At 40.6% G+C, this 13,461-nt stretch overlaps 1 protein-coding gene and 1 pseudogene across 1 annotated transcript; one reads left to right on the top strand and one right to left on the bottom strand.

The window, feature by feature from the left end:
* The first annotated feature begins 1,422 nt into the window (after positions 1-1,422).
* On the top strand, positions 1,423-1,960 carry LOC125812767 (uncharacterized). Its single transcript, XM_049492239.1, has 2 exons — positions 1,423-1,509; positions 1,655-1,960. The coding sequence occupies exons 1-2, from the start codon at positions 1,423-1,425 to the stop codon at positions 1,958-1,960; spliced, it is 393 nt and encodes a 130-aa protein (XP_049348196.1).
* An 8,272-nt stretch (positions 1,961-10,232) lies between these two features.
* The window catches only part of LOC125812765 (uncharacterized), a 25,633-nt pseudogene continuing 22,404 nt past the window's right edge, over positions 10,233-13,461 (bottom strand).

The raw sequence follows: 13,461 nt of genomic DNA, 5'->3' as shown, positions 1-13,461 counted from the left end.
TCCCATGTGATACTTCTTGAAGTAACCATTGTTCATTCTTATTGTGGGGAATTAGCCTTAACTGACATAGAGATCATGTGAGCTATAACATGATCCCCGGTGCCTCCCACACCGAAAAGGGTTGTCTTACTTGCCAAGGTAAATGCCATGAATTTCTATCTTAAGTAGATCCACTAGCTAATGTCTCTTGAGACAATCATCCTACGGGGGCACATAGGTAAGGGATAAGGATATTGCTACTAGAAACCTGACCTCTACTAAGGGGGAGCTTCCATCTCGTGAGATTGCTTCTAGAAACCCGGCCTCTACTACGGGAGAGCTTCCATACCATCATCATTATCCACTCTGTGCTAAGAATAAATCCCATGGAATAGTCATTTCTTACTTGAATTCATTATTCATTGAAAGGTGCGCTTGGACAACCAATCCAAGCTAGTTTTATTAAGATATCTCTTACTCTTTGATTCAATTAGGTGAGAAAGCCTTTCAACCTAAGAATCCTTTTTATGTGAGAAAACCTTTTACATAATGCTAATATGTGTTTATGAGAATATCCTTTCACAACACAACAACATTATTGGTACTTTACTCTCAAAGGACCCTTAAAACATTTGCATAGATTTCATAAGAAAATGCATAAGTCCATATTTACCTCCTGAGGTTCAAAATCCACTTTCAATCATTAACACATAGAAAACATGGGTAAGATATGAATTTCATAATAAATACATGTAAAGCTTGCAATACATGCTTAATTTAATAATTCTCTTCCTTGAAGATCAAAATCCCACATTATATGATTCATCACTTGAAAACATGGAAATTACATGGGTCCATGGGGAAATCATCATAAAATCATCATATTTCATCAATTCATGCATAAAAATCATAATTCAATCATTTAAATCAATAATGAAAGGAACACATGATAATTGAAGAAAACCCTAACTCAATTGGGGAATTCTACCTTTTGAAATAGAGAATATTGGAACTCCATGGATGGAAGGAATCCATGGATGAAACTATCATACCTTAAATCCAAAAGGTAGCCTTCAATGGATGAATTGAGACCTTGAATTGAAACCCTAGATTGAATCTTCTTCTTCTTCAAGATTCTAGAGAGAGAAATATTTTGGAAAGGAGAATTGGTCTTCTTTTGTGAATTTGGAAGAATGAAGTAAATGGGTTAATTTGGGGGTTGACAAATCTTATATAGGGTTCTTAGGGAAGGGTAAAACGATGTAGTATAGGAGCTAATTAATTAGAAAAAAACCCAACTTCCCCTAAACTTAACTACCAACTGACCACCGACCTTCCACCTACGGACAGAATCGACAGACCCACGACCCGCCTTGGTGGACCGTCGATGGTGGTCAGAAGATGGTTTTTGGGCCATTGAATCTCAGAACCTAACCAGAGACAATGGTCTGGCCTATGATCTGTAGGTTAGGCTGTGATCCTGGGCGTCTTCCACTTAGGCAAGTTGGCAATCCCACGGACCCACCTATGGTATGTGGTTCAACCCATGGGCAGTGGTTGGCCTCTGTAGCTGGCACTTGCAACTTCCCACAATTCAGTTCATTTTCTTTTTTCGGATACAAGTTGATATATGATCATGGACCATTGGTTGGTATTGCATGCTCTCACTGCTCAGGTTGAGGTATGTAAGACGTCAAACCCTAGCTCTGCGGATGTGACTGCCTTGAAAACTGCTATTACTGGTTTCCTACATGATGTGGATGAGTTGAAGTCCACCAATATCTTGATGTTGTGGGGTAATGTATATGTTCCCGATGACCCCAGTGCAGATATGTCAGCTATTTCTGAGATCCCTCCAGCTATTGTGACCAGACATGCAGTTACAGTTGATGATGATAGAGAGTCCGACACACTTGAGACAGATGAGGAACAGTTAGAGGCTCGTGATGAAGTAGTGTTCGAGGATATAAAGGACCTGTAGGGTGATTTGGTACGGGTTGTTAAAGAGGCCTCACTACGTGAAACTTCCTTGATTGGGGGTGTTGATGAATCAGGAATTTCAACATATTTAGGGCTTATTATTCAATGAATTAATGTCTTCAATGCCTACTTTATGCTTATAACTGATGTTAATGTGATGATATTCAGCAATTAGGTTTAATAACAAGGAAATGAGATTACGATGAGAAAAGAAGCAAAAAAGTTGGAAAAGCTGAAGAAAAAAGAAGCTGAAACTCGCAAAAGCCACTCGGCGACTCGCCGAGTGAGCCTCCAACTTGCCAAACGTTGCAGCAAAGTAGCCCATGTACAAGCCAATTTGGTGAGAAAAAGGTGATTTCGCGGTATGTTGAATCTATTGGCGATCACAACCCAGCTCGCCTAATCTTCCGGAACAATTGGATACAATAGTCACATAAATAAAGCGAGACGAAGTGCAACTCAGAACATCGCTAAGTCGATCGGCGATCCCGACTAACTTCACCAACTGGATGCCATGTTGAGTTTTTGGGAACATATAAATTCATTTTTTGAAAGAAGAAAAGGAGTTCCCACACACAATGTATTACCCAGTCTTTGAGAGTTTTCACATTTACATTGTTGAACATTCTTGGAGAATATTTGGATCTCAGATTTGAGGTTTTAGGATTCTAGCTTTAATTTTGGCATTGGGGTATTGCAGATTGTTATTAATTCAGATGGATAATCTTTTTGGTAACAATTTCTTACTTTTCTCTATGTTTGGCTATAACCCCTTACCTTAGGGGTATGATCATGTAGTCGAATACATTAATTAGCTTATGAGTATTATTAATTGTTGAGTTTAGTGTTGTTTTGAAATGGGTTCAATTGTTTGTTCATGTTTTAATTGATGAACTGAAGTTGCAAATTTGGTTCTAGCTTAGATCTACGTGCTTACTTGAGAAAGAGGTATATAGTAGAATTAATGATTGATATTTGTATTGATTAGCATCTTTACAACCAGCTTGAGAAATTGGGTTAATTAAGGAATTGGGTTGTTTTTTTTAAGCTTGTTGAGGTTCAAGAGAACTCACTCGAAACATGATTGTTGATCGAGAGATGGCTATTATATTAAAAATCTATCCTACTGATTGAGATTCAACTTAAAGAAATTAGTAATTACCGGTTAAGCGAGATTAGCATTCGATCGATCACATTTCTAAGGTTGTCTTTCCAATAGTTCAAATCTCGTGTTGATTGTTGTTGTTCGAACTTGGTTACTAAATTTCCCCTCTTGTTGAAACTTCGTGATTTATTTTATGTTGCACCCTTTTTTACTTCTACAAAAGATTAAAACATGTATTTACTTCTTAATTTAATTCTTTATCGTATCACTCCCTATGGGATCGACCCCAACTCATCGTTAGGTTTAAACTTGTTAGCGACCGTCTACACTTTGAATCGGAAGAAGTGTAGTTGAGTTTTATCAATAAACAAGGGCAAGTTAGGGACACAATGTAAAAATGATCACAAGAAGGGAATTAAGCATGCTAACAGTCAAGAGAAAATGAATACAATCTAAACATGATTTCTAAGCAACTAGCATGAAACAAGTATTAACCCACCCCAAATTTCGACTAATCAACATGCAATTACATTATCAAGTTTAATCTAAAAACTGGAAGCCATATCCTACCTCAATGCAAACCATGCACACTCCAAAATCAAAATTCCAAAACTTTGTTCTTTCAAACGACCTTCGAATATGTAACCCCTTGATTAGTCCACGATTTGGACTCATTTAGGGCTAGATTTTGATGAAATTAGTGTCCTCAAATGCATGTTTTATCTCGATATCTGATGAAAACCTTTAAGTTTCATGTATTTGAAGTTTGAGACAAAGCGTGGACACTACATAGTAAAAAGGAGTAAAAGAATCTGAAAGAACGAAAAAATGAAGATCTGTGAATCACCAAACCCAATCGGCGAATCGCCAACAGATAATATATTCGCCTTTTGTTCCAGTGTGCTGAGCCCTGAAGGAAAGGAGAAAATCGGCGGTGAAAAGGAGCAGTCGGCGTAGCAACAAACGACTCTGCGAAGCAATGCTACATCGCCCAATTATCTAGGAAACAAAGATGTTGAAGGCGACTGATGAAAGGTGACGAAGTAGGCCAAAGGGCGGATCGCCGAATGCATCGGCGATTCCCACTACGTCGCCGAAAGATCCTTGTACCATATTTTCTGAAAACTATAAATACTAATTCAGTTTTTATTTTTAGTAGCGAATTTTACCTTGTTTTATCTAGTTTTTATATTATTAAGTTTGAGACAGAATTTTGGAGATATTCTCTTTAAGTTTTGGAGAGGGTTTTGAAGAACTTGGAATTTTCAAAGGGTTTCAAATTCAAGAAATTGGACTTGGGTCTCTTGGATTCTTCACCTTTGGCTTGTTTTAAGACTTAATCTTGCATACCCATTGATGGAAACTGATATTGGTATACGTCTTTATCTCTTTTACATACGTAGCTAAAACCCCAATTCTTAGGGTGTGATTTTGTGAATATGGGTTAGATTAGTTGTTGGATCTTGCTTGTTGATATTCTATTCATAGTTTAAATGTGATTTCATTTAGTGGTTGTGGATGAACTTAATGAGGTTGTAGTTGAAAATATAATCTCATATATGTGTCTTTGGCATGCTCGAGAGAGAGGTCGTAAAACTAAGACCACTAAATTGATGTCCAGTGTGAGTGGGTCGACATGAGGTTCAACTCGAGAGAGTGAACCCTAGTCCCAGGTCCACACACTTAGTTCGAGAGAGTGAGTGGGTTAAGGCGGAGGCTGTTCTTCATGCAGCAAGTGGGTGTCCGAGAGGAACACATTTGAAACGGGGTAAGTTGCTCGAGAAAGAGCTTATCCCCCTTAAAGTCTAGCCTAGTCACAAATACTCAATGAATTCACTATCAAAAGCATGTACCTAATGATTTAGTCTATCCCGTATTCCTACACATCCCAAGAATCCCGTCTCATACTTGTATTTTTTCCTTATTTTAACTATTTTAGTTGTTCCTTGCTTTCAAACCCCCATTTGATACTTGACACTTGCGTCACCCTTTTTAATTTGTTATGTTTTCATTTGCCAAAGTCTTTAGCTTTGATTAGCTTTAGCACTTTTGCCCTTAACCACTAATTCTCACGCCCACTCCCTTGGGACTCGACCCCAAACCTTGGTTGGGTTACTAACCTATTGTACGATCGTAGACACTTGCATCGAAAGTTGTTTCTCTATTACGGAAATATCAAAATGGTGCTGCTGCCGGGGAGTGGTGTTACTTGAATGTTTTTGGCTTGATTTGAATTCTGCTTTCAATTATCGTAGTTTACTAGTTTTATTTGTCATTTTGTTTTTCTCTAAGTTGTTGTATGCAGAAACCCTGAGCATGGCTGAGGGAAGTGGTGGCAAGTTAGCTGAGATGAACCAAAAATTCGAGGGTGGCTTCAAGTTAGCTACACTGGTAACTCAGCTGAATGACTTGACCACCAAAATCTCAAAGGTGGAAAACCAGTGCAAGAGCCAAAAGAGGCACATACCTCCTTATGAGCGAGAAAGGTCTAGGAGCAACGAAAATAAAAGTATCGAGGATACACTATTAATCATTCTCCAAAATCTTCACGAGCAAGATAGAATGCTAGAGGCGATGAGGGAAAGCTTGGAGATACTGAATCAGATGAGTGGCTACCACTAAAGATCAATCAGGTTGATTGAAGACGTCTTGGATCTCACATTGCCTCATCTCTACCTAAGCAGTAAAGGCGGGTTGCCTAGTGGCATTAGGTCTAACCCAGAGTCGAAGTTTGATTGGTAGCTCACGTCAAGCTACGACGTTAAATAAGGCGCTTCTTGGGAGGCAACCCAAGGTTTTAAATGCTCTAGTTTACTTTTATAAATAATGGTGTGTTAATTTTATAGGTTAAAACAAAGAATGTGTTGAAAAGTGCAGGTTGGCGAAATAAGGATCCAGTTGGCGAATCACAGAATTGGTTGGTGATCCCGCTAGTGTCCGCCGTTTGAACCTCCATGTAATCTGGAAGCCCTGTAAAAATCGGCGAGATATGAGACTATTCGGTGAATCGCCGATTAGATCGACGAGTAATACTAACGTTGCTGAATGGACACGAACTAGACGGTTTATAATGACCAAAAGTCTTAAAAATTGAAATTCTTCACTTTCCCTCACTCTTAAACCTCCTAAATTCACACTAAGGTAGTAATTTTCTTTATTTGAGCCCTTTACTAGCATTTCAGTTGGTTGATTTGTGCTCGGAGCTGGAATACTTTGCCGCCAAGCTTTTCAATCGCGTTTTAATCGACACAAAAGGTTGGTTTCCAAACCTTGAGCTTACATTTGAAAATTGTACACTCATTTGCTATGATTGTATCGTATTGATGTGTGTTGGGACTCTCTGGTAGGATAAGAATCCTCAATTGCCTATTTTAACTTGAAAATCCTGCCCGTAATGTTTGATTGTCAAATGCCTGTAGCTTTTTTGCTTTTTAATGAGTTGGATTGTGATTGCATGTTGGTCAATTGATTGGGTGAAGTCGTGGTAACCTGCGTTTGTGCTAAATGTCAAAAATTTGCTCAATGATAGAACGGGTGACACCACCCTTAAGAGCAAATATCTTTAAATGGCCAAATGCGACAAATCTGGGAGAAATCTGGGAGAAATCTGAGTGTCCCAGGGTGATGGGTAGTATGGGTCTTGTTTGAATTCCATGAGTGAATGCTTTGATTTTATTTTCGGGGGTTGCGGGGTTGAATTCGAGAAGGTGAATTGAAAATGGGCACGTTAGATCATTCGGTGAGCTGGGTCGAGCTCGCCGAACCACTCGGCGGTTCACCTATTTTCCGCATCTCGATTTTTAATTGCGTGTCAACTTTGTGATTTGAGTCGGTAACTTTCGGCGAGAGGCCTGAGTTTGCCGAAGGCACTCGGCGACTCGCCGAAAGTACTCGTTATCGCACTTTATCTGCATCCCTGGAACCCTTGTGCACTGTAAATTTCGGCGGACAAAACTTGCTTGCTGAAAGTAGTCAGCGATTCTCCAAAGGGACCTCCATATCGCCGACTTGTACTAATTGTTGAGCCAATCCTTTCGGCGAGCTCGACTTAGCTCACCAAAGAGGTTCGGTGACTCACAAACTGGATCATCGAGTCTGTCTGCAATAGATTATCTGTGCTTGCATTTGAGTTTCTTCTCGATCTTTTGCAGAGATGGTACACACCAATCTAACCAAGCCACCTCAGAAAAAGGGAAAGGGAATTACGATAAATGAAGGAGGATCACAATCTCCACAGAAACGAAAGAAAAATCTCCCACCGCGAGACAAATGCAAGAGGAAAATGCATATAACAAAGAAATGAGTAGCTATTGAGACCCAAGTTAAGTGGTCTGAGCCTGAAGATGATCAACCCTTGATTCACCAACAGAATAGGCTCTGAGATAGACCTCAACCCATACCCACCAGAGTTTCATCAGCTGCAGCTCCTCTTGAATCAGATGCAGTGCCAGCTCAGGCACCCTCAATAACTCATGCACTGCCTATTGCTCCTCCACCTAGATTGCTGAACATACTAAAAGGTGAAGGAGTCTGGACTATCATAGAGGAGTAGCTGCTATCTATGGAGGGTTTGGAAGGCAAGCATCCTGATGTGCTTGAAACTCTCCGATACCATGGATTCGAGCAGGTCACATGACCCTGAAACCCTTACATTCCCTCCTGGGTAAGAGAGTTTTACACTGCTTATGGAGAGTTGGTACCTAAGAACAAGAAGAAAGCCAGTGAGTTTAGACCGGTGAAGTTGGTCATGGTTGGAGGAAAGGAGGTTGAGTGCCATAACGAGCATATTAACGTTGTATTGGGTAGACCGCTGCACTCTGTGCTTCCTTACGAGGGGCTGCCTATTGTTCAGTCCCTGGATGATTTGAAGGGTTGGTTGGCTCTGATGATTTCTGACACTACCCCGAGGTGGATGGATGCGGGAGCTCCCATTGAGAAGAGGGACATGAACATTGCCTCTAGGTTCTGGTTTGGCTTCATGAGCAGCACTATCATGCCATCCCAAAACGAGTCTATTCTGCGTCACCCTAAGGCGGCTTGCCTTGGTTCTATTATGGCCAAGAGGCAGATCGACCTAGGACTTCTTACTTCTCAGGAGATGGCCATGAGAGCCAAGCAGAGACTTACCTCTCTGCCATTCCCGATTTTGATCACTGAGTTATGCCAGCATGCTGGAGTACCCCGGGATCCTGCGAATGATATAGAGGTCATCCCTTCATCCTCCATGGACATCCGACCTATTGAGGCTGAGTTCATTCGAGAAGAGGTTGATAGGAGGAGAGCAACTCCAAGCAGACACTTCTCCAGAAGTCAATATTAACTCATTACCAGCAGAGGCATCTTCGCCCACTCCGGCCTCTGAGACCTCAGGTATACCCGCTCCTTCTTCCTCTTCCTCACGGGCTCCAGGTGCTTCCTCATCCTCCGAACCTACCAGGATTACTCAGGCCATGATCCTGAAGATGGGGCAGTTGTCCTATTCAGCTGATGTGAGAGCTACCCGATTGGAGAGATCCATCCCGAGGATGATTGACAGTGCCATACTAGCAGCACTTACCCCCCTTCAAACTTCTGTTGATGCCTTGACAGTGAGAGTCATTGCTTGTGAGAGCAGACAGGGGGAGGCCTCTGAGGTGACGACTTTAAAAGCCGAGATTGCGAGTTTGAGAAAGGACGTAGACTATCTTAAGTCTGCTGACTTCACTTCACTACTAGAGACTGATGAGGACAGGGATGCTCCTGAGACCTCGGGGATTCCTCTGGCTACCACCGGAGATGTGCAGGGGATGGCACAACACATGCAGAGTCGGATGGAGAGACCGATGAGAAGTTGATATCAGTACATGTTGAGGAGGGCAGAGATGAGGGCATATTTAGAGACTTTCCATCTCGTTTTGACTAGCGTAATATCGAATCGAGTCTCTTGTAATGACCATTGCACACTAGCGAAAGTGTGGAGTCTTGTTTGACTTTAGTGTCGATTCCTAGTGTGCTGAGAATACTTTGAAACATGCATAATAGATCCTAGAATTTTCCCCATTGGTCCAATCGACTAAGTGAGGCTATCTCTTGAGATGATCTTAGGCAAATTTACAGAGTATGAGCCAATTTTACATATACCTCTTTTGTGGCTTACCTTGTGAGCAAGTGTGAACCTTTGTTGAACACCCCTTGAGCCTTACCTTTCTTTGGAAGAAACTTGACTAAAACATGACCCTTCTTTGTCCATTACCGATAATCCTCATGATTTGTGGTGAGTTGAATAGCCAACTTAGGCCATAAGCCTAAGTTGGGGGTGTGATGAAAAGAAAAGGGAAATTCAAGAAGTGCAAGGAAAGTCTCCTCTAACCTATGGTGTTGAGAAAAATGGAACCCCTCCATATAAAAAATTAGAAGAGAAAGAGAAAGAGAAAAAAAATGAAAAATAAAGTACCAAAGAAATGGGGTTTCCAAACAATCCATGGGAAGTGAATAATGGGATGACTTATGAGCACTAGCAAAAATGATGAAGGAAAAGGAAAGGAAGTGTTGTGAATACCACATCTCATGAGGATAAAAGTCACTGAGCCTAAATGACCATACCTTTGCACTCAGCCCCGTTACAAGCCTTGTTAAGACCTTTGTGATCTTGAGAAAGTCGAAACAAATGTTGATTGGAAAATATGGGTAAACCTATGGGTGAAAGCATGCATTGTGTTCATCTTTGTGAGTGTGAGTGTTGCATCTGATTCCTGAACTTTAAATTATTAAATCATTATGTGCGAATATAGAATCATTCTTTCTGTGAGGGCATTTGAACACTCTAGTTGAGCCTAAACTTGCATTTGAGGCAAATATTGTGAGCATGAGATTCTTTGATATTGGCGAGTCACTACTTGAATCTTTGAGTGAACAATTGTTCTTTGCATAAGTAAATTGAGTCTTGTTATGTGCATTCATTATCGAGTCTTGTGTAGTACTGTTCAAGACACCCTTTTTGAACGGATGAACTTGAGTTTGCTTAAGGACAAGCAAAAGTTTAAGTTGGGGGTGTTGATGAGTCCACGATTTGGACTCATTTGGGGCTAGATTTGGATGAATTTAGTGTCCTCAAATGCATGTTTTATCCCAATATTTGATGGAAACCTTTAAGTTTCAGGTATTCAAAGTTTGAAGCAAAGCGTGGACACTACTTCGCAAAAGGGAGCAAAAGAAGCCGAAAGAACGAAGAAATGAAGATCTGTGAATCACCGAACCCAATCGGTGAATCACCAACAGATCGCATATTCGCCTTTAGTTCAAGTGTGCTAAGCCCTGAAGGAAAGGAGAAATTCGGCGGTGTAAAGGACCAGTTGGCGTAGTGCCGAACGACTCCGCGAAGCAATGCTACATCGCCCAATTATCCAGGACACAAAGATGCTGAAGACAAATGATGAAAGGTAATGAAGTAGACCAAGGGGTGGATCGCCGAATGCATCAGCGATTCCCACTAACGTCGCCGAAAGATCCTTCGTACCATATTTTCTGAAAACTATAAATACTAGTTTAGTTTTTATTCTTAGTAGCACATTTTACCTTATTTTATCTAGTTTTTAGATTATTAAGTTTGAGACAGAGTTTTGAGATATTCTCTCTAAGTTTTGGAGAGGGTTTTCAAGAACTTGGAGTTTTCAAAGGGTTTCAAATTCAAGGAATTGGACTTGGGTCTCTTGGATTCTTTACCTTTGGCTTGTTTTAAGACTTAATCTTGCATACCCATTGATGGAAACTGATATTGGTATACGTCTTTATCTCTTTTACATGCATAGCTGAAACCTCAATTCTTGGGGTGTGATTTTGTAAAGATGGGTTAGATAAGTTGTTGGGTGTTGCTTGTTGATAGTCTATTCATAGTTTAAATGTGATTTCGTTTAGTGGTTGTGGATGAACTTAATGAGGTTGTAGTTTGAAAATATAATTGTAACATCCGGCAATGCGAAATAATTGAAGAGGCTTAGAATTGGAAATTTTCATTTTTGGAAAGAATTTAAAGTTTTGGAAATTTTGGCTAAGTATGGAAAATGTGAAATTTTGGCCAACTTTGAACAGCCACAAATTCTAGCTCAGGATGAGTTAGGTGGAATTCCAGTTATGGTTGCAAAGTTCGTGGAACGACCTTTCCAACGCCACCGAGTTTGCTCGATTCCGAGTTCGTATGAGGGAGTTATGACCTTTGAAAGTTGGGCAGTTGACAAGGAGATCCGTCCGGGAACCATTAAGGGCATTTTAGTCTTTTCCCTAGCCAATTCTTTTAAGCTCATATTGTTGTATTAGGATGATCTTTGGATCATTTTTGTCCCATTTTTTTTGAAAGAGAAAGAGTTAGGGTTCTTGAGATTGAAGAAGAGAAGAAGGAGAAGAAGAAGAAGAGAAGAAAGAGGAGATTTGTCAAGACCATTGTGGATTTTCGTCGGGGGTGATCCCTATCAAGGTATGTGAGTTTTTCGTGTGGGTTGATCCTTTCCCTCACACACACTAAGTTTATTCTATGATTTGAGAAAAGATTGGAATTGTTGTTGAAGTGTCGAAGTTGTTAGTTGTTGTTGATATTGTTGTTGAGGTTGTTGAAGTTAGTGTTCGTTGTGAGACTTGATTGGGTTGTGCATTTAGGTTGAAACCTATTGTAGGTTGAGGGGATTATGATTCTAAGAGCTATGACCCTTTAAAAGTTGATCCACCATCGATTTGCAGAAATTTCTGGGCTGTCGATCCCCATCTACGGGACTGACCTACGAACCGTAGATCGATCTACGGTCCGTACTGGTCAACCGTCAATCGGAGCAGAAGTTGGTTTTTGGGGCATCGATCTACGGTCACGACCTACGGTCCGTGGCCTGACCTACGGACCGTAAGTCAGGACCGTAGGTCAACACTTAGTCTTTTTCTTAAATGAATTCTGGGGAAAATCTCTGACGAAATCTACGAACCCGCAATACGGACCGTAAGTCCATCTACGGTCCGTCGATGGCGACCGTAAGTCCCATCTGTGTCACCAGAAATCTGAAGTCTCAGCCAAGTTTCCCCTCTTCTTTCTCACTTTCTCATGCATGTTCCAAAGTAATTCACCTATGTTTTTATAGTTGTTTTCGACGTTCCAAAGTGCGTCTAAGCGTTCAAGAATCCTTCCATAACATGTGATCGAACACCTTGAATTCATAATTCCGATTCAAGGAAAGATAGTTCCAAGTCAAGTGAAGTTTCAAGTCGAGTAAGAGTCTTAGTTTCAAGCTAAGTCATGAGTTTAAAGTTGAATTCTCTTCAAAAAAAAAAGAGAAAGCTATTAGGGAACTAAGTATTCCCAAAGGAGGTCATAAATGCTATTATATTTGAACAAGAAGGGAATCATGTTTTCTTTCCCCAAATGAGCCTTTGGGCTAAAGTTTTGAGTAATTATCTCAATCAAAGAAAGAAGTTATTTTAAAAGCATGAGCCAAAGTAATTTTGGGAGTAGTATTGAGCACCGAATTGGGGGACACGAGTTCATATTAACTCAACTCTCCCTAAGAACCATGCGCCAACATGGGACTTGTCGTATCATTCTTTTTAGATGATCACGCAAGATTAGGCTAGTAGATCCACTAAGCAAAAGTAAGGTCCTATATCGATGGCAAGGTATAGGATGGTCCTTTGGCAACGTGAGGTAAAACGTTGTATCATCACTAAGGCTCGTAGTGGTGGTTGTCGGTTAAAGAACCTCCCACAAAAGCTGTTTTATGTTTATAAAAGAAAAGTGGAGTTTGTTGTCATTTTATCCTTAACGATCTAAGTTGTTTACATTCTTTTACAAGCTTTATATGTGTGGCTCGTGTCTTATTGCTTTACTTTGAGTCCAGTTATGTATATGAGTCGTTCAGAGTCAAGGTAAGTGATCTCTTGTTCTCCTCTCAAGCTTAAGTTGTGGTTCTGCTTTTCCAGCTCACATATTCGTACATTCCATGTATTGATGCCAGTTGGCCTGCATCGTCTTATGATGCAGATACAGGTACCCCGGATAAGCATCCTGCACGTCGTTGATCCAGCTGAGCACTCCAGAGTCTGTGGTGAGCCTCCTTGCATTCCAGAGGACTCAATTATTTTGTGTACTTAGTTTTGTTCTATTAGGATGTTGCGGGGTCTGTCCCCACATCCATCTCAGTATATTAGAGGCTTCAATAGACAGTCAGACAGTCAGTCAGTCAGTTAGTTTTGAGTCTCTCATCCATGTATATGTATATATATATATGTAAATATTCTATTCTTGAGGCTCGAGTTGCCCTTTGGGCCATATTTTATTAGTTAAATTGTTTATGTCTTTGCATGACGTTGAGTTATTCTGTTGAGTTAGGTTTCCGCTGAGTTAAGAAAGCCAGGCCAAGGGTTCGCCTGGGGCAGCAATGGTC

The sequence above is a fragment of the Solanum verrucosum genome, unplaced genomic scaffold, assembly GCF_900185275.1.
Source record: "Solanum verrucosum unplaced genomic scaffold, falcon-dt-bn FXZP01000204.1, whole genome shotgun sequence".
NCBI lineage: Eukaryota > Viridiplantae > Streptophyta > Magnoliopsida > Solanales > Solanaceae > Solanum > Solanum verrucosum.
This window is presented reverse-complemented; position numbering and strand designations above follow the sequence as displayed.